The following is a 24,763-nucleotide window of genomic DNA, read 5'->3' as shown; positions in this document are numbered from 1 at the left end:
TTTTTTAGGTGAGGAGGTGGTCTCTGTTCAGCATTGCTGCCAATGCACAGCATGTGTTGGTCATACTTGAATTTCTTAGCAGGCCTCGTGGTGTCAGAAAACTGAAGTTCTCGGACCATGGGATCAGCATAAATGATTTATGAGACTTTAGAACTGCAAGAATAAAGTGGAAACAGATGGTCTTTTTAGAAAAACTAGTTTATTTCGAACATGTTGAGTGACTATATTTGTGAAAATTAGTGAATTGGATGTTCAAATTGGACCAAAATGTATTATGAAGATAAGTATTTTAGCTTAACAAGCACTTTCTACAGCAGTATAAAGTGGAAATTAATGCCATCCAACACTGAATGGATAACTGAAATGCTTAAATCCCACTCTCAACTGTGCACTTGGCTACTACTGCTGCTGCATCTGATAACATGCTCTCCACTATTTTCTATGTATGAAGAACCCAGAGGTGTACACTAAATAAACTACCTGTTTAAAATAGTTATCTTAACTGAAGAGAGCACTCTTATACTACGTATAACTTGCAGGAAGAATATTTGCAACATTGGAAACTGATTTATACAAAAGCATAGCTAGTATGAAGGGATATAAACTAAAATGAAAAATTGCTCTGGAAGAAAATCATTCTATATGTGTGTGTGTATATATTCAGCTTGATGTAGGAGATTTTTTCTTCAGGAGTAGATTGCTTTCCCATTAAAATATTTTAATTTGTAATAATTATTAAAAAATTTAAAAAGTGTTAAATTTTTTTCTTGTTATAGTGCCTTCATTCCATTGGATGTTCCTCAGAAGAGAAATTCCACTGAGTGGGAGAAAGTGAAATACCTGTTTGAGGAACTTGGAAGTAGTCGTAAGTTCTTTCAGGAATTTTGTGTTTTAACTTAGCGTTAAACAGTTAATTATAATTTTTGCCTTAATAGTGCGAAGTGGCATCTGAATAAGAAAAATAGCACGTGCTTTCTCATAAGGAATAGAATTTGTTTGAGTTCAGTTATTAATTGACAGGTAAAATGTTTTTAACATAGGAATTGCCATACTGGATCAGACCTGTGGTCCAGGTAGTCCAGTATTGTCTCCATCAGTAACCAGCACCAGATGCCTGAGAGGAAGCTGCAAAAAACTGCTCCCATAATGGTGTTATCCTAATCCTTAATAGTTAGAGACTAGCTTAAACCCTGACTCAAGAAACTTTTTACCCTTTCCAAAAACTTTGTCATTAACGGTTATATCTCTAGACATCCTTGTTACCCATGTAAAGGTCCAATCTTTTCTTTGCATCTTACTAAGAGAAAACTATAAGTGTTTAAGATCTTAAGTCATACAGCGAATGTATATAGTCTTAACATCACACAGAATTATAACCAAATATTTGAAAAACCTTGCTCTATTGAGGTATGAGATTGGAGTTTTTTGTATCTTTTGCACTAGACATCACACGTTTTGCAAAATAGGGAGGTGATATTCCTTTCAGTGCTCTAGGTATGTGATGTCAGCTTTGCACATCAAATTTGCTGGATGGGAACGAGTTCTATTAGCTTAGCTTACCTCAAATTTGAGTGTAGAAGGCTCCACTGGAGAAGAGTCAAGGGATGTTGAGGAGGAGGAAAGGGGTTTGTACAAGGAGTGGGAGAGACTGTTGACTTTGGACAGTCTTCCCTTACGTTTTTAGGAGTTTAGTAATTGTGATGGATGCCCTAAGACCAGTGAAGTTCAGTACAACTAGTAATGACTTGGATGCCAAAGATGAATGGTTAATAAAAATGACAGGATTACAGTTCGTATCTTTTAATACTATGGTGATGGGTGGTATAGGAAAAACTTAAAATTGAATCGGGTTGAAGGTCTCTAAAAGCTGTATTTAACACAGGTAATAAGTCAGCATAGTTGTGGTGCTTACTAGAGGGGAAAAAATTAAACTACTCATTCTGAATTGTTAACTTAAGAAAAAGTTTGGTGTATTTATTTATTTGGAGGAGACAATGAAGACTTCTGGCCAACACTAAGCTGTAGTCAAAGGATTCTGGGATATAGTCAAAACAGAATAATTCTGAGAAAAATACATGAACCGAGGCACTAAATGTCTTTTTGATAGTGTGGATTTGCAAGTTTTCACCACCACAAAATGTGTATCAAGACTAAGAGTTCCTGGATGCTGTTCCTTTGTCTGAATTTCTTAGATGAATTCCTGGCCCCATTGAAGTTAATGGCAAAATTCCTATTGTTACTTCAGTGGGGCCAGGATTTCATTCATTAAGTCTATGGGCAAACTGAATTAGGCTATTACATCCTTTTATATGCTCCTCTTCATTTTAGAACTTCTCCATACGAAGGTATAAAAAATGCATCTGGAAAGATGTTGGGCATGCTTTGTAACTTCTAGAGTATTAAGACTACAGTAACAAGCTTTACATCTACAATAGAATATTGCTTTTGATTTGCCCAGGATATAGTGAAGGTATACAAGAAGAGGGGGACAAAGGCTAGTTTGGGGATTTATTTAGCTTGTAAAGAAGAGGAAATGGATATCTGAAACTACACAAATATATTAAAGCCCAGTCACGCGCTTCTAGTCATCCTGCTCTCCCATAATACAAAAGCAATGGGACATGTGCGGTCATTGAGACATGAAATGATGGAAATCAATTAATGTTTAATTTGCATATATGTTTCACTGCCAAAATCAATCAGGCGTTAGAGGATTAGATATATGAACAAATACTTCTAATGTAAGAAGTTACACTTTGTAATTTATCTTGCTTTTAGTATATAAACAAAGCCAGTTGGCAGTAGCATATAGTTCTTTATTACACAATTGACTACAGGCATTATATGGAGACAGATTACTAATTCAGATGGATAAGTGGCCTCTTGTAGTGTGACTTTGTGTCTAACTTTTTCTACAACAAATGATTAAGTGTTTTGAATCTTGCATATAACTTGGTCCAAAGTACACTGCAGATGTGAGTCTCTCGTTTACTTACCTGGTGGTTTGAATACTTTGGGTCATATAATACCATAGGGTCTTTGATGATAACTGCTTTGAGCAGGGGGTTGGACTAGATGACCTTCTGGGGGCCCTTCCAACCCTGATATTCTATGATTCTATGATAACTGAACTAGTAGCAGACTGGACTCTGTCAAGCATAAAAATAGTAAATAAAGGGGCTTGTTTTGTTTTTTGTTTGTAACTATTTGAGTAACTAAATACTTCAGTCTTAAGCTTTCTGAGAATTCTGTAAGATGGTGAAAAAATTCAGTATTCAGAACAAGGTCAAACTACTTATTACTAACAGTCTTATCTGTTTACTATCCTAACTGTTGGAACACTTTGGAGGTAAAAAAGAAAAATGTCCAGAATTTCTATGTAATCATAGGAAACCAAACAGAAGACTTAACATCCTATATTTTCGTGCTTCCTCCCCAGCCAGTACTGAATTTCAGTCCCTGTGCTCAATACTTTTCTTGTTTTGGTAAAACATTTTGTTTTTATCATATCTTCATCCTTATTGGGTTTTTGTTCATCACATACAGGCTTCTTCTCACCACATTACCATCCTTTGGCTCACTGTACTGACCCTGCCTTTTCCACCACATCAAGTTTGTCTTTTGCTTTGCTTTTAAAAGCCCATCACAGTTTTTCCCCACCCAGATTATCTTTTTTGTTGTTGATACATAGGGCCCTTTGTTTTCAGTTTTCATTTTATTTAGTTTTTCCTGGGAACTTGAGTGTTTATTACCACGATAACAAAAAGAGGCAAAAATCAGGGCAAAAAACGATATTAATTTTTCTGGGTGACTATCTGGGTTTCTTTTGGTGGATGGAAAGATGGCAAGAAAAGTGTTTAGTAGATTAATGCTTTGAATTCTGTTCATCAGTGTGGTTTGCTGCAGAACTAAAACAGAACTCAAAACACAATGCCACCTCTGAGTTTAAGAAAACTATATCTCTAATCCCCAAATAAAACTTGTAATTTGAATTATCAGTTGACTGTTGTAACCCTAGAACTATTAGCCTATAAATATTTACCTTTAAGAATTGGGCCACACCATTTGCAGCGCACACACTCAACTTCATCCTTTTCTCCTGTTTTTTTTTAATTTCTAATACTTGTGTTCTGAAATGTATTCGATACAGATTTTCATTTTCTTCCTATTTTAGTGTGTCAAATCTTTCATCGATTATCTGCAGATGCACATGCACTTCAGAGCTTGTGTTGTGTGCATCTTCTAGACTAATACAAAGCCTTACTTCAATAGGCAGCTTTGCATATACACACACACACAAACTAATGTATTATTTTAATACATAGATCTCATGCCATACATTGTTTTATTAGGAAAATACAATACACGTTTTTTTAATGTATTTGAATGATACAAAAGCAGGGTGAAAATCGGACAAAACTGAGTAATTTTTGTAAGCCCCAGGAATTTTTTGGTAAAATTTAGTTTTCAGTTTAAAGCAAGGGGCTTACTGATATACCACTTCTGCTGTGCAAGTGATAACTGATAACATCAATTTCTTCCTTGTCTGCTTCTCCGGTAAGCATCTTTAAACTTTCTTCTGTTGCCCCTTGTATGTGAACTTTCTGAGCTAGTCCATAAATTACCAAGAGACAGTTCTTTCAAATCCCCCTTCCTCAAGATCCACTTCTACCTTGATTCCTAGAAGACATTGCTACCTAGGACTATTTGTTATGTTGAAACATGCTTGTTTCACATTTACCTTATCTGTCTCCCCTTCCTGCACTTGTGCTTTTTTTAATAAAGCAAAAGTGTGCTGTGCCTACCACAATAGGGTTCCCATATCTTAACTAGGGCCTCTAGCTACTTCCATAATAAGTGAAATTATTTAGGCGGAAGATCTTTGGGAATTGACTTGGAACTATCAGCTTATGCTCTTAGCCTATGTAAGCACACTCCTATTACTGGTTTCAGAGTAGCAGCCGTGTTAGTCTGTATCCGCAAAAAGAAAAGGAGTACTTGTGGCACCTTAGAGACTAACCAATTTATTTGAGCATAAGCTTTCGTGAGCTACAGCTCACTTCATCGGATGCATACTGTGGAAAGTGTAGAAGATCTTTTTATATACACACAAAGCATGAAAAAATACCTCCTCCCACCCCACTCTCCTGCTGGTAATAGCTTATCTAAAGTGATCACTCTCCTTACAATGTGTATGATGGAAATGGCCCAATTTGATTATCATACACATTGTAAGGAGAGTGATCACTTTAGATAAGCTATTACCAGCAGGAGAGTGGGGTGGGAGGAGGTATTTTTCATGCTTTGTGTGTATATAAAAAGATCTTCTACACTTTCCACAGTATGCATCCGAGGAAGTGAGCTGTAGCTCACGAAAGCTTATGCTCAAATAAATTGGTTAGTCTCTAAGGTGCCACAAGTACTCCTTTTCTTTTTGCGAATACAGACTAACATGGCTGTTACTCTGAAACCTGTCATTATGCAAGGCACTGCATTTAGCTGTATGGAGCGGAAATCTATCAACTGCATGAAAAAACGTGTACAGATACAGACAGACATCATCTTCCTTTCCAAATGCAAACAGATGGACATCGTACCAAAAGGACTGAAGGTAAAAAATCCATTACAATCTACATACCACACAGACTATGCTGACAGCTTGTGCCACACGCTTCCAAAGAAACTGCGGAATCACCTGATCAACATCGTGTACAGCAAACAGAGAAAGATTAAGAATGAGCTCTCAAAAATGGATACTCTCATAAAAAACCAACCTTCCACACCAACTTCCTCGTCGCTGGACTTTACTAAAACTAGACAAGCCATTTACAACACACACTTAGCTTCTCTACAAAAGAAAAAGGACACTAAACTTTCTGAACTACTACATGCCACAAGGGGCCACAGCAATGGTTCCCTCAACCCACCCAGCAATATTGTTAACCTATCCAACTATACTCTCAGCCCAGCAGAAGCAGCTGTCCTATCTCGGGGCCTCTCCTTCTGCCCCTCCACCCCCACGAACATGATACAGTTCTGTGGTGACCTAGAATCCTATTTTCGATGTCTCCGACTCAAGGAATATTTCCAACATACCTCTGAACAACATACTAATCCACAGAGACCTCCCTACCAACACTACAAAAAAAAGGATTCTAGGTGGACTCCTCCTGAAGGTCGAAACAGCAGACTGGACTTCTACATAGAGTGCTTCCGCCGACGTGCACGGGCTGACATTGTGGAAAAGCAGCATCACTTGCCCCATAACCTCAGCCATGCGGAACACAATGCCATCCACAGCCTCAGAAACAACTCTGACATCATAATCAAAAAGGCTGACAAAGGAGGTGCTGTTGTCATCATGAATAGGTCGGAATATGAACAAGAGGCTGCTCAGCAGCTCTCCAACACCACTTTCTACAAGCCATTACCCTCTGATCCCACTGAGAGTTACCAAAAGAAACTACAGCATTTGCTCAAGAAACTCCCTGGAAAAGCACAAGATCAAATCCGCACAGACACACCCCTGGAACCCCGACCTGGGATATTCTATCTACTACCCAAGATCCATAAACCTGGAAATCCTGGGCGCCCCATCATCTCAGGCATTGGCACCCTGACGGCAGGATTGTCTGGCTATTTGGACTCCCTCCTCAGGCCCTATGCTACCAGCACTCCCGGCTACCTTCGAGATACCACTGACTTCCTGAGGTAACTACAATCCGTCAGTGATCTTCCTGATAACACCATCCTGGCCACTGTGGATGTAGAAGCCCTCTACACCAACATTCCACACAAAGATGGACTACAAGCTGTCAAGAACACTATCCCCGATAATGTCACGGCTAACCTGGTGGCTGAACTTTGTGACTTTGTCCTTACCCATAACTATTTTACATTTGGGGACAATGTATACCTTCAGATCAGCGGCACTGCTATGGGTACCCGCATGGCCCCACAGTATGCCAACATCTTTATGGCTGACTTCGAACAACGCTTCCTCAGCTCTCGTCCCCTAATACCCCTACTCTACTTGCGCTATATTGATGACATCTTCATCATGTGGACCCATGGAAAAGAAGCTCTTGAGGAATTCCACCATGATTTCAACAATTTCCATCCCACCATCAACCTTAGCCTGGACCAGTCCACACAAGAGAGCCACTTCCTGGACACTACGGTTCTAATAAGCGATGGTCACATAAACACCACCCTATACCCGGAAACCTACTGACCGCTATTCCTACCTACATGCCTCCCAGCTTTCACCCTGACCACACCACACGATCCATCGTCTACAGCCAAGCTCTGCGATACAACCGCATTTGCTCCAACCCCTCAGAAAGAGACAAACACCTACAAGATCTCTATCAAGCATTCTTACAACTACAATACCCACCTGCAGAAGTGAAGAAACAGATTGATAGAGCCAGAAGAGTTCCCAGAAGTCACCTGCTACAGGACAGGCCCAACAAAGAAAATAACGGAACGCCACTAGCCGTCACCTTCAGCCCCCACTAAAACCCCTCCAACGCATTATTAAGGATCTACAACCTATCCTGAAGGATGACCCAACACTCTCACAAATCTTGGGAGACAGGCCAGTCCTTGCCTACAGACAGCCCCCCAACCTGAAGCAAATACTCACCAGCAACCACATACCACACAATAGAACCACTAACCCAGGAATCTATCCTTGCAACAAAGCCCATTGCCAACTGTGCCCACATCTATTCGGGGACACCATCACAGGGCCTAATAACATCAGCCACACCATCAGAGGCTCGTTCACCTGCACATCCACCAATGTGATATATGCCATCATGTGCCAGCAATGCCCCTCTGCCATGTACATTGGTCAAACTGGACAGTCTCTACGTAAAAGAATAAATGGACACAAATCAGATGTCAAGAATTATAACATTCATAAACCAGTCGGAGAACACTTCAATCTCTCTGGTCACGCGATTACAGACGTGAAAGTTGCTATATTACAACAAAAAAACTTCAAATCCACACTCCAGCGAGAAACTGTTGAATTGGAATTCATTTGCAAATTGGATACGATTAACTTAGGTTACCTTGCATAATGACTTAGCCACTCCCAGTCTCTATTCAAGCCTATTTCCCCTTGTTTTTTTCCTACCCCCCCTCCCCAGACCACTTTGTTAAACCCTGGATTTGTGCTGGAAATGGCCCACCTTGACTATCATACACATTGTAAGGAGAGTGGTCACTTTAGATAAGCTATTACCAGCAGGAGAGTGGGGTGGGAGGAGGTATTTTTTCATGCTTTGGAAAGTGCAGAAGATCTTTTTATATACACGCACAGTATGCATCCGATGAAGTGAGCTGTAGCTCACGAAAGCTTATGCTCAGATAAATTGGTTAGTCTCTAAGGTGCCACAAGTACTCCTTTTCTTTTTGCGAATACAGACTAACACGGCTGTTACTCTGAAACCTTAGACTAACAAATTTATTAGAGCATAAGCTTTCATGAGCTACAGCTCACTTCATTATTACTGTTTCCTTAAATATTGTTTTAGGCTCATTTACTTACTTATTGTCTCATTTGTATTGTAACCTCTTGAGGACAGAAGAGTGCTTAATCTTCCACATTCCAAGCTCTTTTTCAGTCGTTGTGGATAACATCCATATCCTCTGTCATTCAGACTTGTAACTTCAGTATCATCTTAGACTCCGCATTCTCTAGATCCTCACATCCAGGTCATGTCTAAATCTTACCAATTCTTCTAGTATAACATCGCTAAGATGTGCCTCTTCTCTGAATCTGTGCAACTAAAACCTGTCTTTTCTTGACAACGTACTCACTGGCCTTGATAAATGCAGTCTTGCTTTCTTATATCTAATCAAAACACTGCTGTAAAGATAATTTTCCTAGCTTGTTGCTTCAACCATGTTAATCTCTCTTTCTGTCCTCCAATCCCCCACAACCCGGAACTTTCATAGTGTATCTCCATGATACTTCTCAACTCTTAAATGCTGTGGATATGACAACTCCTGTATCTGCTGTGCCACAGATGCCAGCATTCATCACCCATTTGTTTCACTTTGAAACAGCACCTTGATGCTTGTGCTCTTGCTACGTCTCACACGTGGGTAGATTCCCCATAAACATCCACAAAACTAGCTCACTGTCATAATTCATATCCCTCCTTAAATCACTGCTTCGTTATGCTTTTGAAACACTTAGGCAATTGTCAGAACACCAGCTGTCTAGCATGCTGACAATATATTGTCTCATTGTTTTCCTGTGCTCCCTTGTCTCTGTAACCCCCTAATGTCCTGTCTTACACTTGGGATAAGACCTTTGTAGCAGGGACTGTCTCCATGTATTTGAACAGTGCCAAGCATAATGGGTTCTTGGTCTATGATTGGGGCTAGTAGGGGCTAGCACTGTACAAATAACATTTTATACTAATAAATCAAGGATAAACTGAGCAGCCATACCTGTAATCCATATGGTCATACAGTTGGCAGAATTTGACTGAGATTATAAAACATTTCAGAGCATGCATGGTGGCTTGAAACGAAGGATGTAGTTTCAGATGGATAGCTAACTAGAAAAAACAGTTTCAGGTTACACACTGATTCAACAGGTAAGTGTCATGGGTTTGAAGATATTTGTCATAACTCAAAGCATCTATACTCTGACTACAGGGCTAGTTTAGCTCAATATAAACTTTTGGAGAAAGAGAATGTTTGGGGGAAAAAAAATCTCCTGGAGTTTTAGTTAAGTAAATGAGTACCATGAAAGGGACGTTGTCAACTTAAAAAATACTGCTTTCTGAAAATGTTGTGCCTACTATTGCTCCAAGTAGTATCTGACATTAAGCTGAAATTAGTGAAAATCTTTCCAGTTTACTTTTTCTGCTGTATAATCCAGTTCTTCTTACAGTGCTTTCTCATGTCCATTCAACTTAGGTGCGTGCTCACCACATGCACTGGTGCCAGAAGTGTTTTCCCTCAGCAATATCCATCGGGGACTGGGCTCCGGTGCCCCCCTGGAGTGGCAGGCCTATGCCACGGTATATAAGGTGCTGCCGGCTTCCCCCCACCCTCAGTTCCTTCTTGCCACCAGTGACCATGCTGGAACTGTAGCTGCTTTAGCTGGCTCTGTTGCTTTCTTGTTTGTACGAACTCCGTTAATTCTTGTATGATAGTGTATATAGTTTTCTGTTAGTGTTAGTAAATCCCTTAGCTATAGTTAGACTTCATAGGTCCCAAACGGGACTTTGCCTTGGGATGGGGCATGCCCTGGTCCCCAGGCCTTAAGCCCTGTGATTGCTGCAAGAGGCCCATGCCCATTAGTGATCCACACAGCAGCTGTCTGTGTTGCTTGGGTGAAGGGCACGTTAATGAAAAGTGCAAAATTTGCAAGTCCTTCAAGTGAAAGACTAAGGAGGAGTGCGATATTCGAGTGATAGTGATCCTTATGGAGTTGGCCCTTACCCCAGGCACCAGAGCATAGCTCCGACTCAGCACCGAGCCCTGTGCCCTCGATACGCAGTGTCCCACTGGGACCGTTCACTGGCCGGTTCCAGTCCACATCCGGGGCTCCGACCAAGAAGACGGCACGGGCTCGGTCTCCAACTTCCCGCAAGGGAAAAGATAAGTCTGTGTGCGAGCTATGTCCCGGGCCGGGCAAGTCTTTACCCCCTGTAGGAATCTCAGGCCAAAGCTCTGGTTGAGCGGGGTAGCCTGCCCGCAAGCCACCCCGGATAGTGGCAGAGGCCTCCACCAGCTCCAGGTACTGTCCATGTCGGAGGCCCTGCAGGCAGCACATGAGATCATGTCCCTCCTGGTGCCGCCCACACTGGCTCCTGCGATTCCCCGGTGACGGGGTAAACCCACATTTGGACTGCCCCAGTCCCCACGTCAGCGGTATAGTTCCCTGTCACAGGGCACGTCCCACTAGTGCTCGCCCTCCCATAGCCGCCATGTCTCTGACTGTGAAAGGCAGATGCAACACAGCCTCATTCAGTTCCCAGACTCTGGGTACTGGCAGAGAGGCTCGAGGTGCAGCTCGCCGAACACCAGGTGCAGACCTCTGGAAGCACATGCCCTCCAGCAGGAGTACTGTTCCCAGCACCCGGTATCTCCGAGACCACAGTATCACTCCAGGGACCCATCAAGTGATCAACGCTACCATTCCTCTGACAGTCACCGATCCCCTAGGAGGGCATCACCGTGTGCGGGCCCATTCTGACTCCTGGTCCTGCACCTCATCCTGGTACCATTTGTCAAGTGCGAGACGTAGATTGCCGGTTTCAGACAGTCACAGATCCGTCAAGTACCACCTGTCCCCAAGACTCCGTTTCAGATCAAACTCCAGGCAGAGTGACCGGCATCGGTTGGGGCAGAGCCACTATTCTGCTCTGTCCTGGTCGCCTGGGAGCGACCGCTCAGGATCCAGCCCTGGTTCAGAGCGAGGTTCCCTGACGGTGGGACACTGTTGGCACCAAAACCAGCCCCGTGGCCTTAAGTACAGTGGCTGGCACTGTGGTACCCATGGAACCTGTGGGGGTTCACCCGGGCCTCCCTGCTCTGTGTTCGGAGCCTCCGAGACCAGCTGCCTCTCTCTCCTGACCTCCTCCAGTGCACAAAGCCTTGGCACAAGGACCGTGCAAGTCCAAGAGGGAGTAGGGGAGCAAGCCACTGGGCCACCAATGGTTGTGGAGGATCCTACGACACCGGCATCCTCCTCCTTATCACCAGACAAGGCTATAACAGGGCCCCTGGTTCCTCTGGATGATGCTAAAGTGCAGCAGAAGCTACTGAAGAGGGTCGCTACCAACCCGGGTCTTCAGGCGGAGGAGTTAGACGAGTCCTTGGACTCTCCTTCGATTCCCCTGCTCCATAGCACCGGCCAGGGTGGCTTTGCCCCTTCATGAAGGGGTCTCAAAGATCACTAATATCCTGTGGCAAAGTCCTTCCTCTGTTCCCGCCCATATCCAAGGGAACTAAGCACAAGTACTTTGTACCATCCAAAGGCCACGAGTACCTGTACACCCACCCTGCTCCCAACTCCCTAGTGGTAGAGGCAGTTAACCACAGGGAGTGACAGGGTCAGCCTGGGGTACCCCTAAGAATAAAGGACTCCAAGAGACTAGACTTGTTTATTCATCCTCTAGTCAAGGGTGGCCAACGATCAGGCCCTCCTGGGACACTGTGACTTTAAGGAGGCAATCATGGAGGAGGGCATGGCTGCGGCCAGCGCGATGCTCCAGACCACGTTGGATGCAGCGGATATCACCGCCCGAACCCTGGCCTTAGCCATCACTGAGCGCAGGGCATCCTGGCTGCTCCTCTCTGGCTCGTCCGTGGAGGCTCAGCAGTCGATGCAATCACACCTGCAAAATCAGGATGGAAGGTAACTTTACAGGGTCAGGTTTCAGAGTAACAGTTGTGTTAGTCTGTATTCTCAAAAAGAAAAGGAGTACTTGTGGCACCTTAGAGACTAACCAATTTATTTGAGCATAAGCTTTCGTGAGCTACAAAATAATAAAATAAATTGGTTTAGTCTCTAAGGTGCCACAAGTACTCCTTTTCTTTTTACAGGGTCAATACAGAGATTTAAAACAGAGGATTCCCTTCTGGCTCAGCTTCACAGTTACAAAAACAGGAATAAAACTACCTTTGTAGCATAGAAAAATTCACAAGCCAAAACAAAAGATAACCTAATGCATATTTCCTTGCCCTACTTACAATTTCTGTAATTTTAGATGATTTATTCCAGGTATATTTTCAGGAGATGTTGTACCTGGTCTCTCCCTCCGTCCAGAGAGGGAACAAAGAGCTACAAACAAATCCTCCCACCGCTCCACGATTTGAAAGTATCTTCTTTCCTCAGTGGTCTTTCTGGTCAGGTGCCAACTGGGTTATTTGAGCTTAAGCCCTTACAGGTAAAATAATTTACTACAGCTGCCAAGGAGGGATTTTATGCTACCCTTCTCTCTATATTTGACAGCCATTGTAAATTTAGGCAATATATAGTACAAGTAGAAATTTTCCATGGTAGATGGGCCTGCAGACAACCAGCCATATTACTAGCATTATCATAAAATTGTCCACGGCAGTTAGATGTATCCAAACCTAGGTTATTTATCATAGCCACGACAGCCTTGCCCAGTTTTGCACCTGTGGTTCTTAAAAGGTTGAAACAATCACTCAATTATTTGTCCCTCTGAATTGAGGAATCAGAATATGAGTGTGAGTTGGGTCTATATGCACTCCATGAGGTACTGAATAAACAATTACAGGAATTGTTGGCTTGCTGTAATTCTGGCTTGCTGTAATTCTCCTGCTATGGTATTTTTAATTTTCTTTCTTACCAAGTCAATTAATTTGTTGTACATAGTTGAGGAAAGATAAGAGGGTTTATTTCTTTCCAAATTTAGCCAGGTAGTCAGCCAGACATGGATGAAACTGTTACGTTAGCTTTAGAATCCCTAGTGACTGAATCGTTCTTCTGAAAGAGCATTTAATCTACTGAAAAAAAGCAAATAGGCTAAGCGTTAAATATTTCTTGTAGATGGAGAGCAAATAAGACAATATTACTCAACTTCATCGAAGACCGAAAGTTGTTGAACAAACTTTTTTCTCGTCCCTGCAATTGCCCAAAAGTCTGGAAGTTTTCTACATCTGTATTTCTACACACAGCCTGTCAAGGTTCCTTCCCCACCCTGAACTCTAGGGTACAGATGTGGGGACCTGCATGAAAACATCGTAAGCTTACTTTTACCAGCTTAGGTTAAAACTTCCCCAGGGTACAAACTATTTTACCTTGGACTTTCGCTGCCACCACCAAACGTCTGACAGGGATGTAACTGGGAAAGAGCCCGTTTGGAAATGTCTTTCCCCCCAAAATCCTCCCAAATCTTACACCCCATTTCCTGGGAAAGGTTTGATTAAAAATCCTCACCAATTTGCATAGGTGAACACAGACCCAAACCCTTGGATCTTAAGAAGAATGAAAAAAAACATTCAGATTCTTAAAAAGAATTTTAATAGAAGACGAAGTAAAAAGAATCACCTCTGTAAAATCAGGATGGTAAATACCTTACAGGGTAATTGGATTCAAAACATAGAGAATCCCTCTATGCAAAACCTTAAGTTACAAAAAGACACAAAAACAGGAATCTACATTCCATTTAGCACAGCTGCTTTTCTCAGCCATTTAAAGGAATCAGAACCGAACGCATATCTAGCTAGATTACTTACTAAGTTCTAAGATTCCATTCCTGTTCTGTCCCCAGCAAAAGCATCACACAAACAGAGAGAGAGAGACTTTGTTTCTCTCTCCCCCCAGCTTTTGAAAGTATCTGGTCTCCTCATTGGTCGTTTTGGTCAGGTGCCAGTGAGGTTATCCTTGCTTCTTAACCCTTCACAGGTGAAAGGGTTTTTCCTCTGGCCAGGAGGGACTTTAAAGGTGTTTACCCTTCCCTTTATATTTATGATACAGCCAAACCTTTAGGAACCCAATTCTGCCTGTTGTTTTCATCTAGCTTTCGCCACAGTGCAAGATCTGTAGAAACTTGGTCAGTGGTAGATATCTCTCTTTGCATAGCTTTGAAAGCAGCAACACACTGCTGTATCTCTCTGGCCTTTCCTCCTGCTTTCAAATTTTCAACATCGCCAGCTCCAGTCAGGCTGCATTGTTCCTGGTCCTCCTCCTTTTCCTCTTCACCCCCCCACCCCGCCAGCAGAGCCATTTCACAACTCTTTTTTTTAGGGGATTTTCTGGATTTAAAACAGACTGATTAAACTTCAGATTTTTTTCTAATAAAGCTGCTTCTTTTAAACAATGGTTGGTGTATGAAACCATGATTTGTAAATTAGCATATCAGAAGTATAGGTTAGTATAGTTAGAATACATTTTTCAATGCCAATGCAAGCAAGTATGTGATGGTATGGATGTTAATTTAAATATTCATGTTGCAGTTCAAGTGCATTCTTGTATGTCTAAAATAGATGTGTCAAGAACACTCAAACCATTTGTAGTGGATTAGCGGTGGTCCCTGCTCTTTTGGGTCAGTGGGAGGCCACTCCACCTCACTACATCACTGTGCGTGGCCCACAGTTAAGGAATTAGCAGGGGAATACACAGCCTGTGGCTCTGGCCTGGCAGAGCAGCAGTCAGTTAAGGTCTCTAGCCTGCAGTCAGTGCAGAGTAGCGAACATTTGTGGGCCTGGGCCCTCAGTCTGGGCGGGACAATAAGGGGTCTGTGGCTTGGGCCTTTATTCAGGGCTGAGCCCCCCCCCCCCCAAAAAAAAAATGGTTGGGCATCCTAGCTCTGGATGGTTGGCAAATACAAACTTATTGGCCTAGAGTGGGGGACTGCCACCTCAGGGGTGGGGTGGCAGGGGATAGGGGGACATGGGCCCTCCCGATTCCATTGCATCCCAGCCCAGGGCCCTAACAGTGGCGGACTGTTCCACCAGTGGGTCAGCAGAGAATCCAGCTACAACATGCTGACTGTGTCTCTGGCAGAAACACAGACAGACTCGGGTTGGCTGCCACTTGACCAGTTCCTGGCCTCCCCTTGTGGTGTACTTGCATCTCTGGGGTGTCCTCCGACTCCTTAAGCTAGGTAGCTGGTGGCAGTCTCAGCGACACCTCAGTGCCTTGGTCAGCAGGCAGCTCTAGCCAGTCCTCAGCTCAGTGAGGGTCCGCTGCAGTCTCCCAACTCAGGAGCGGGCAGGAGGCGTCTGTCGTCTTTGGCAGCTGCAGCCCAACTGATTTCCTTGATCCATCCTTTATACTTCCTGTTCCTCCCCCTGATTTCTGGTGGAGGGGTGAACGTGGCCTGGCTCTATCCTCCAGGGTTCAGAACGTGGTTCCTTCCCCTCTGGCTCAGTGGGAGGCCACTCCCACCTCATCACACCATCTTATAAGGAGGATGTGGTATCAAATGTTAGTAAATAAAAATGTAAAATTGTGAACTGTATTTCTTGCAGAAATGTATACAGAATACATATGTTTTGAGCCTTTAAATAAAAAAAGGAAGAAATATCTGCAGTCATAATTATGGAGCCCTTAGTTTTCTGGGGGACCTGGGTTCCATAGGCCCATCTTTTAATAGGGCCCTGCTTGCTGGCTGGGAAGGAAGAGATTTCATTTTTGTAGTTTGTCTTGGGTGGGTGGTTTTCAGACACATGACTCCTTCAGCATCAGAATGAGTACCATGATTGATAGATTAAGTTCATCTCCAAGCTCATCTGCGCCTATGGCAACATTCAACTTGAGGTGGACAGCTGCAGAGAACGTATCTAACTGGATAGGTTTGTTTAATGTTTTTTTGGCTCCTGATCCAAGACCAGAAGGGAGATATGGTTATTAAATTTATTTATTGGGGTAGAGTTGTATCTGAGTGAAATAGCTTTATTTAAAATAAATTCCAATTAATGTTAGTTTAAATAAAATAAAATAGTTTCATGTTTAAATGTAGATGGTTCATGGCCCTTAGACAGTCTTTAACTTTATGATCTTGAGGAAAAAATCTCTGGGTGAAATTTAAATGTTGAATCTTCTCAGTATTAAATGTTAGCCTGGCAGTATCCAAGGTTATGTGAATATTTCCATTGGTGTACTATACCAGGAGGTTGCACCAATGTAGCTAGATTGATTTTATTCATTTATTTATTTAAGTTGCCCCGGTGCAGGTTGTCTAGATAAGCCTTCATCAGATTACTCTTGCATGAGGATTTCTTCAAACCATTAAAAACTGTAGCACAACTTTTAAATAAAACTTCAAGAAGAGGAGCCCTTCCAAGATTCATGTGAGCAGTAAAGTATGTCTTTGCATATGCAAGCATGAAATAACAAAAGTCGTTGAAAGTCAAAAATATGAACCCTCTATCTGAAAGGCAAAGCCACCCAAAAAAATTCGATTTCCCTGTGCTGTAGGACAATTGACGTCTTTCAAAAGACATCTTCCATTGACTGTCAGGAAATGCCAATAAGAAAACATAGCAAACAGATCAAAGCAGATTACCTAGCAAATAAAACAAACATACAATCTAAGCTTAATATACTAAAGAAATTGGTTATAAGTAGCAAACTCTCACCCTAAACCTTGTTTTAGGCAGATTGCAGCTTGCCTTCAAGAATCTCTGCTCTTGCTTGCAGCTTAACTTCAGATATTCCTTTCACCGGCCAAGCAACCCTCTAGCCTGGGGTCAACCCTTCTCCCCTAGTCCAGTCTTTGTTTTCAGGTGTTTCCAGCAGTCGTCCTTCTTAGACAGGGAGTCAATGAAGAATGAACCACGATGATGTCACTCCTCTGCCTTTAATAGTTTTTGCATATGGCGGGAATCTTTTGTCTCCCAGTTTGATTCCTACCCTCTGTCAACGGAAAAACACTAGTATCATGAAATCCAGTACCAGGTGACTTGGTCACATGTCCCTGCAGCTCTAACTCAGAGGCTGTTTGCAGCATCCCCAGGAATGCTTTTTGGTAGGAGATTAGCGTCTTCTAAGACCTATTGTTCTCCCTAATGGCCCTTCCCAGCAAGCCATCTAGACTGATTGCGTTCTGTCTAGTGGGTGTTCCCCAGGTGTAAACTCATTTTTAATAGATGCATAAACCATATTCTTAACTTCAGATACAAAAATGACAGATGCTTACAAATAGGATTATCATTTAGTAAATCATAACCTTTACAGTATCTCTCATGCCTTATCTTGCATAAAATACATCATAGTTATGCCATAATTGTAACAGTATCTCTATGAAGAATGTGGGGTGGGGGTGGTAGTATCACAATCTTAAAAGCAAATTTTCACTTGTTAAAATATTAATATTACTAAAACAATTTTCATCTGTCTGAAAGTTAGATAACTTATTTTTGCTTTAACAGATAATTAGAGTTAGAATTGTTTAATTGCTAAATTATTGATTTCGTATATTGTAATGGTGAAGGGGTTATGCTTTTACTATGGGATGACCAGATTTTGAATGTGGACTGGTCAGGACATCTTGCTTCACTTTTAAGTGCTCTTATATTCTGAAAAATGACTATAAAATTGGCATCGAAGTTCTATATTTTACTCTGATTTTCAGATTGTGGGTAAAACTTTCAAAAGTGAGTTTGTTCCCTGTTTTCAAAAAGCACTTGGGGGTCAATATGATCTGGGGCTCATAGTTGACTACAAGCTAAATGAGTCAACAGTGTAACACTGTTGCAAAAAAAGCAAACATCATTCTTGGATGTATTAGGAGGAGTGTTGCAAGCAAGACATGAGAGGTAATTCTTCTGCTCTACTCCACACTGATTAGGCCTCAACTGGAATATTGTGTCCAATTCTGGGCGCCACATTTCAGGGAAGATGTGGACAAATTGGAGAAAGTCCAGAGAAGAACAACAAAAATGATTAAAGGTCTAGAAAACATGACCTATGAGGGAACATTGGAAAACAATGGGTTTGTTTAGTCTGAAAAAGAAAAGTGTGAGAGGGGACATAACAGTTTACAAGTACATAAAAGGTTGTTACAAGGAGGAGGGAAAAAAATTGTTCTTAACCTCTGAGGATAGGACAAGAAGCAATGGGCTTAAATTGCAGTGAAGGAGATTTAGGTTGGACATTAGGAAAAACTTCCTAACTGTCAGAGTGGTTAAGAACTGGAATAAATTGCCTAGGGAGGTTGTGGAATCTCCATCATTGGAGATTTTTAAGAGCAGGTTAGACAAACACCTGTCAGGAATGGTTTAGTTCAGAGTTTCTCAAACTTGGGTCTGTGAGGGAACTCCAGGGTGTCAGCAGGCCCTGCTGATCAACTCCTTCTCCTGCCTTCCAGCGCCTCCTGCACGCTGGGGAGCAGCTATTCTCCAGCATGCAGGAGGCGCTGGGAGGGAAGCACGCAGGGGCGGGAAAAAGGAGGGGTGGGAAGAGGTGGGGTGGACCTTGGGGAAAGGGGTGGGGTGTGGCAGGCCTGGGGATAAGCTGGGGGTTTGGGGCTCTGTGGCAAAATTTTAAATCAAAATGGGCATCCGTGGGTTACTAAAGTTTGAGAGCCACTGGTCTAGATAATACTTAGTCCTGCCTTGAGTGCAGGGGACTGGACTAGATGACCTCTTGAGGTCCCTTCCAGTCCCATGACTCTATGATGTATGCACTTATACCCCATGTGATGGGTTCAGTCATAGAGACCCGCTTGGGACTGTCACCTGATGTGCTGAAGTTACGTCTGAGCCTGTTTTCCCTGCCAGCTTGGGACTTCCAGAACCCTGTCTCGTTGAGCCAGACCTGCTAGCCTGCTGCAACACAGACCCAGGGTCTGGTGCATGCCCCCAAAGCTGCAGACTTATCTGAAAACAGCTCAGCAGGTTACCTGTCTCCAGACACTCAGTTCCCAATGGGATCCAAACCCCAAATAAATTTGTTTACCCTGTATAAGCTTTATACAGAGTACAAGTCATAAATTGTCCGCCCTCTAAAACAAACACACACACACACACACACACACACACAGATGCACAGCTTTGCGCTCCCCCAGGTATTAATCACTTACTCTGGGTTTATTAATAAACATAAGTGATTTTATTAAATACAAAAGTAGGATTTAAGTAAGTAATAACAGACAGAACAAAGTCAGTCACAAAGCAAAAACATGCCGGTCTAAGCCTAATACGTTATAAGAAACTGACAGGTAACATCTCACCCTCAGATGTTCCAGTAAGCTTCTTTGACAGACTAGACTCCTTCCTACTCTGGGCCCAATCCTTTCCTCTGGTACAGTCCTTGTTAGTTCCTGCAGACATCTCAGATGGTAAGGGGTTTTCTCATGACTGGCAGCCCCTTTGTCCTGCTCCAACCCCTTTTTATAGCTTTGGCAAAAGGCGGGAATCTTTTCTCTGGTTCCCCATCCCTACTTCTAACTGGAAAAGTACCAGATTTAGGATGGATTTCGTTATTGGGTGACATGGTCACATGTTACTGTAAGACCGCTAGTTTCCATTCCCCATGGGCTGGCCCACACGTACACCGGAAGGCTTTCAAGTAACTATGGCCATTTACAACTGATTGTTTCTGGAGCACCCTTAATGGCCTCCATTTAATATGTTTACATCAGTGATACAAGTTCATATCTTATTCTCCTAACCCCAGATATAGAAATAATACATGCAAACAAATAGGATGAACACAACTTAGTAGATTACAAGCTTTCTAATGCCACCATACAAGGAGTATTTAGCTTAAAGCTTATTCTAGTTATGTCATATTCATAAGCATATTTCTATAAAACATATGGAGTGCTACGTCACACCCCATATCTGATATGTTTACAAGTAGTAAGGTTTTTTTAACTGCTAGGCCTGCAAATTCGGTGTACAACCTAGAAGTCCAACTTTTTTCATGGCTTTATGCATCCTCATCTGTAAAGATTCTGGTTGTAATCATTGTGTTGACTAAAAGCCAGGCCAGAATAGAATCCAGATCATTCTCCTACAGCTATATTTGCTTTGTAGTGCTAATAAGAGTAAAAACTTCTTTATTCAAAGAGTTTCTGTATGACCTAAGTCAAGGCAAAATTTGGTCCTTGGTCAATAAAGAAAGGACGGTTGGTTCTATGTACAGCATGGATGAAGGTGAGTGTGTATGTTCAGTAAGAAGGTGTCATTTTTACAGTCTCTTCAGAGTAGAACTGTTTTTAAACTGTCAGTATTGCATCAAAGAAATCTCCAAACGTTCAAGGGAATTTCAACTCTTTTAATGGAATTTTTCTGTTAAGTTACAGATGATTGCTTTCTGTCAAAACACAAGTGTTAGAATGATAGCTTGCAAACCAAGGAACATGGAGTTCTAAAAGTGCTACTAGCAGTTCTGACGTGTAACTTATTTTAGGATTTACATTATACTGAAATGAAATGCGTCAATCGTCATTCTAATATGCTGGGTGTTTTCAAATCTGAGTGATAGGGAATTACAAACAGACAATGTGTTTTTGTTGAAGGGGATCCATAAAAATGGCTTGAAGATTTTGGGTATGTACAATTTTATACTTAGTTTGTTTTACACTAGGAAAATTTCCTGTTGCTGACAATAGATGCAGCTGAACTAGTCCTGAGTGTTTTAATTGTGTAATTGTTACTAGTATCATTTAACTAAAAAAACCCCAGCAACTATCCTTGTTTAACTAAAATGGAACACTTCAAATGTCATGTAACTCTGACATACCACATAGATAAGAATGAGAAGCTGGAAAGAAGTTTTGATAGTAGTTATAGTATTGCTGGTTGACTTGACACTGAATGATCCTACACTTGGAAAAATAACATCCATATAAAGTGCACTATTTGTTTAGAAAAATGCAGCATATTTCTCTTCTATACAAGGTCCTGTTCAATCAGTTTTAAAAATGCCTATTTTCTTTAGTGGGATTTTACCATAAATGTACATCCTGTTTTAAATCTCCCCTACCCAGAATATTTATTTTCTTTTGTTATCAACTTTAAATAACTTGCTTGCTCAGTCTACCTTGAAAGGTTTAATTAATGTAAATAACTGAGTTGAAAGCAGTCATCATAACATTGTAAGAGCAGAGACATAATCCAAAATTCTTACAATACACATTGACCACACTTACAAAAACTAAAAATACACATTACAAATCAACAAACTCTATGTAATATTTGCCCACAAAATAACCCAGCTTTTTTCCACTGTACTAGTTAGTGCATCCCCTCTCCAAATATCTGAAAGAAAGATGTGCTTTTCAACATGCCTAGAAAATACTTTTAGGCTTCAAAGTACCTAGAAGGGAAGAAGAAATCCAAAGCTCAAGAACCTTCCTAAATAACAGTCTGTCACAGAAACCGCTCTTCCTTTTAAAATATAGGGCTGCCATCTTTGAGAAAGTATGTCATCTGATAGTAACTGAGGTGGGCATGGTGAAAGAGGCAATTTTGTCAGAAAACCAGGTTCTTAAAACACCTTAAGTCTCTCTAGTTTAAAACCAATACTTTCAGCTCCATCTAGAGCAGGGGTGGGCAAACTGCCATTTTAAGCTGTCCCTTGAGCTCCTCTGGGGCTTGCCCCGCTCCGGCACTCCAGCTGGGTCACCAAGTAGGAGGGGGCCGCTCCACGCAGTTCCCAGAAGCAGCTGCGTGGCTCTGCTTCGGCTCCTACAGCCCACCTCCAATGACCCCCTCCAGCCCTCCACCTGGGGCTGCAGGAGCAGAGCTTGAGGACAGGGCAGATGCAGAGCTGCCTGGCCGCGCCTCCATGTAGAAGCCAGAGAAGGGACATGCCGCTCCTTCCGGGAGCCGCTTGAGGTAAACGCCACTGGGAGCCTGCACCCCTGAGCCTCTCCCCATGTCCCAGCCCTGATCCCCCTCCTGGTCTCTGTAGCCTCGATCCCAGCCCTGATCCTCCTCCTGCACCCCGAACCCCTCATACCCAGCCCCACCCCAGAGCCCGCACCCCCAGACTGGAGCCCCCTCCCTCACCCCACTCCCCTGCCCCAGCCCAAAGCCCCCTCCTGCACCCTGAACTCCTCATTTCTGGCCCCTCCCCAGAGCCCTCACCCCCACCCACATCCCAACACCAATTTTGTGAGTATTCATGGCCCGCCATACAGTTTGTTCCCAGATGTGGCCCTCAGGCCAAAACTTTTGCCCACTCCTGATTCTAGAGGCTGATACTCCACAATAAGGAATGGTGGATTAACAGTAACATGCCATCTATATGACTTGCAATTTAGTGCAGACTGTGGCTGCTGCTTTATTAAAACTTTTTAGCTTCTGGGTGCTCTCAAGGTATAGCCCCACCTACTTCCATACACTAGTCTCATCTTGAGCTGGAAGATGTGAATAACTGTAGCCAAATCTACATCAGGAAGGTCACACTCCTTCCCAGGTACAAATGGAAAGAATTTCAGTCACAGCTGCTACACGGGCATCACAAGATAAAGGGTGGGAGTGAAGGGATTGAACCTATAAGGAACTGAACAATATGAACACACAAACTACGAGGAGTCCGGTGGCACTTTAAAGACTAACAGATTTATTTGGGCATAAGCTTTCGTGGGTAAAAAACCCATTTCTTCTTTTTACCCACAAAAGCTTATGCCCAAATAAATCTCAGTCTTTAAAGTGCCACCGCACTCCTCATTTTTGTGGATACAGACTAACACGGCTACCCCTCTGGTACTTGAACAATATGGTGGCTTGCAAACACTGTTAGTTATGTTTCAGAGTAGCAGCCGTGTTAGTCTGTATTCGCAAAAGGAAAAGGAGTACTTGTGGCACCTTAGAGACTAACCAATTTATTTGAGCATGAGCTTTCGTGAGCTACAGCTCACTTCATTGGATGCATACCGTGGAAACTGCAGCAGACATTATATACACACAGAGACCATGAAACAATACCTCCTCCCACCCCACTGTTAGTTATGTAACTTTTTTGTTGGCTTTTCTTTGGAGTTTTGTTGGTAGGGGATTAGTTCAAAAGAGAAAAGAAAGGTAGGGGGACACTAAAAGAGAAAAGAAAGGTAGGGGGACATTAAAAGAGAGAGTAAGGGAGGGAAAGGTGAATGTAAAGAGAGGAGCACAGAGGTGAGGTGGAGTCAGGTTGAAGTAAAGAGACTGAGGGAGCAAATAAGCAATCATCAGAAGGGAAGATGCCCAGAATAGATGCTTTCAAAAACTAGTTGGATCATCATCTGAGTCTGCAGGCTCCTGCTTTAAGCTATTTTTGTGTGCTCCAGCTGGCTCAGTTTCTGTCTGGCTTCTCCAATAACTTCTTTGGTCCCTCAGTTCAGATGGCTCAGGAGCAGGTGGAGCCACATGGTGCCCCCAGAATAGGAGAATCCCCTGCATAATTCTAGGTCAAGAGGGCATTGGCTTTGATTAGGTCTCCGCTCCCCCTTCCACCCACTGTTCCAGATGTACTTCAGCAGTTTTTCTTTGCTTTTGCCATGTGTGTTTCTGGTCAGCTATCCGCTTTTTGGGCATTCATTATTATTTTTACTAATGTTCTATCGCTCAGGATTGGAAGACCATTAAACTGTACCTGATCTTGATGGATATTAAAATAGGATACCTGTACCTATATTTTGTTTCAGCAAGTACTTTGTGGGTATGTTATGTTCTCTTTAGAGCCTTATAGTTTAGCACATCTAGACCAATTTGTTCTTTTGTGGAATTAATGTAATGGGTTTATGTATAAACAATAAATCCAAAAAGAAAAATAATCACGAGACTACTATGCAAGAGAAGGTAACTACAATACTTATGAAATAGAAATCCTGTTTTTCATAGGAAGGAATACAGAATTGCAGGGTTTTTTCCCCTCAACCCTACATGTAGAATGAGAATATCTAAGCATAGATGATGATGGCCATCTGAGCTCATCTACATAGTGCTGGTAATAAAGCGAAAATAATGTTGTTACTGAGTATGCCGTTCAGAAGTGTGTATGAAGGGAACTGATGAAAAACTAACTACTTCTGGAGACTGTGGCATCAGACACATTTTTCTCACTGGTGCATTTTTTTTTACCTTTTACTGGAAAAATATGTTTTTTATTTGGCAGATGAAATGTTGGGTCTCAAATATGTCGATTGCTTAAAGTTTTTGAAGGGACGTGTTCAAGTAAAATGACTGCTGCTTGTCACTGAAGAAAAAGTGAGAATTCTGTTTGTTCTGGGTCCTGTTCAAAATTGTGGTAGGAATTGAAAATAAGAATGTAATGGTTAGGACTGTGGGCATGGGTTTATTGAATAGCTCTTATCTGATG

The 24,763-nt window shown here is 42.4% G+C and overlaps 1 protein-coding gene across 2 annotated transcripts in view; it reads left to right on the top strand.

Annotated features, from left to right (window-relative positions):
• The window catches only part of LMBRD1 (LMBR1 domain containing 1), a 245,666-nt gene that overhangs the window by 73,871 nt on the left and 147,032 nt on the right, over positions 1–24,763 (top strand). For both annotated transcript variants that reach the window (XM_075126513.1, XM_048846014.2), the window contains exon 6: positions 777–865. In XM_075126513.1, coding sequence (XP_074982614.1) covers positions 777–865 — 89 coding nt within the window. The remainder of the gene's footprint in view (positions 1–776; positions 866–24,763) is intronic.

This window comes from Caretta caretta, chromosome 3 (assembly GCF_965140235.1).
Source record: "Caretta caretta isolate rCarCar2 chromosome 3, rCarCar1.hap1, whole genome shotgun sequence".
In the NCBI taxonomy this organism is placed as follows: Eukaryota; Metazoa; Chordata; order Testudines; family Cheloniidae; genus Caretta; species Caretta caretta.
Note: the sequence above shows the minus strand (reverse complement) of the source record. Positions and strands in the feature narration are given on the sequence as shown.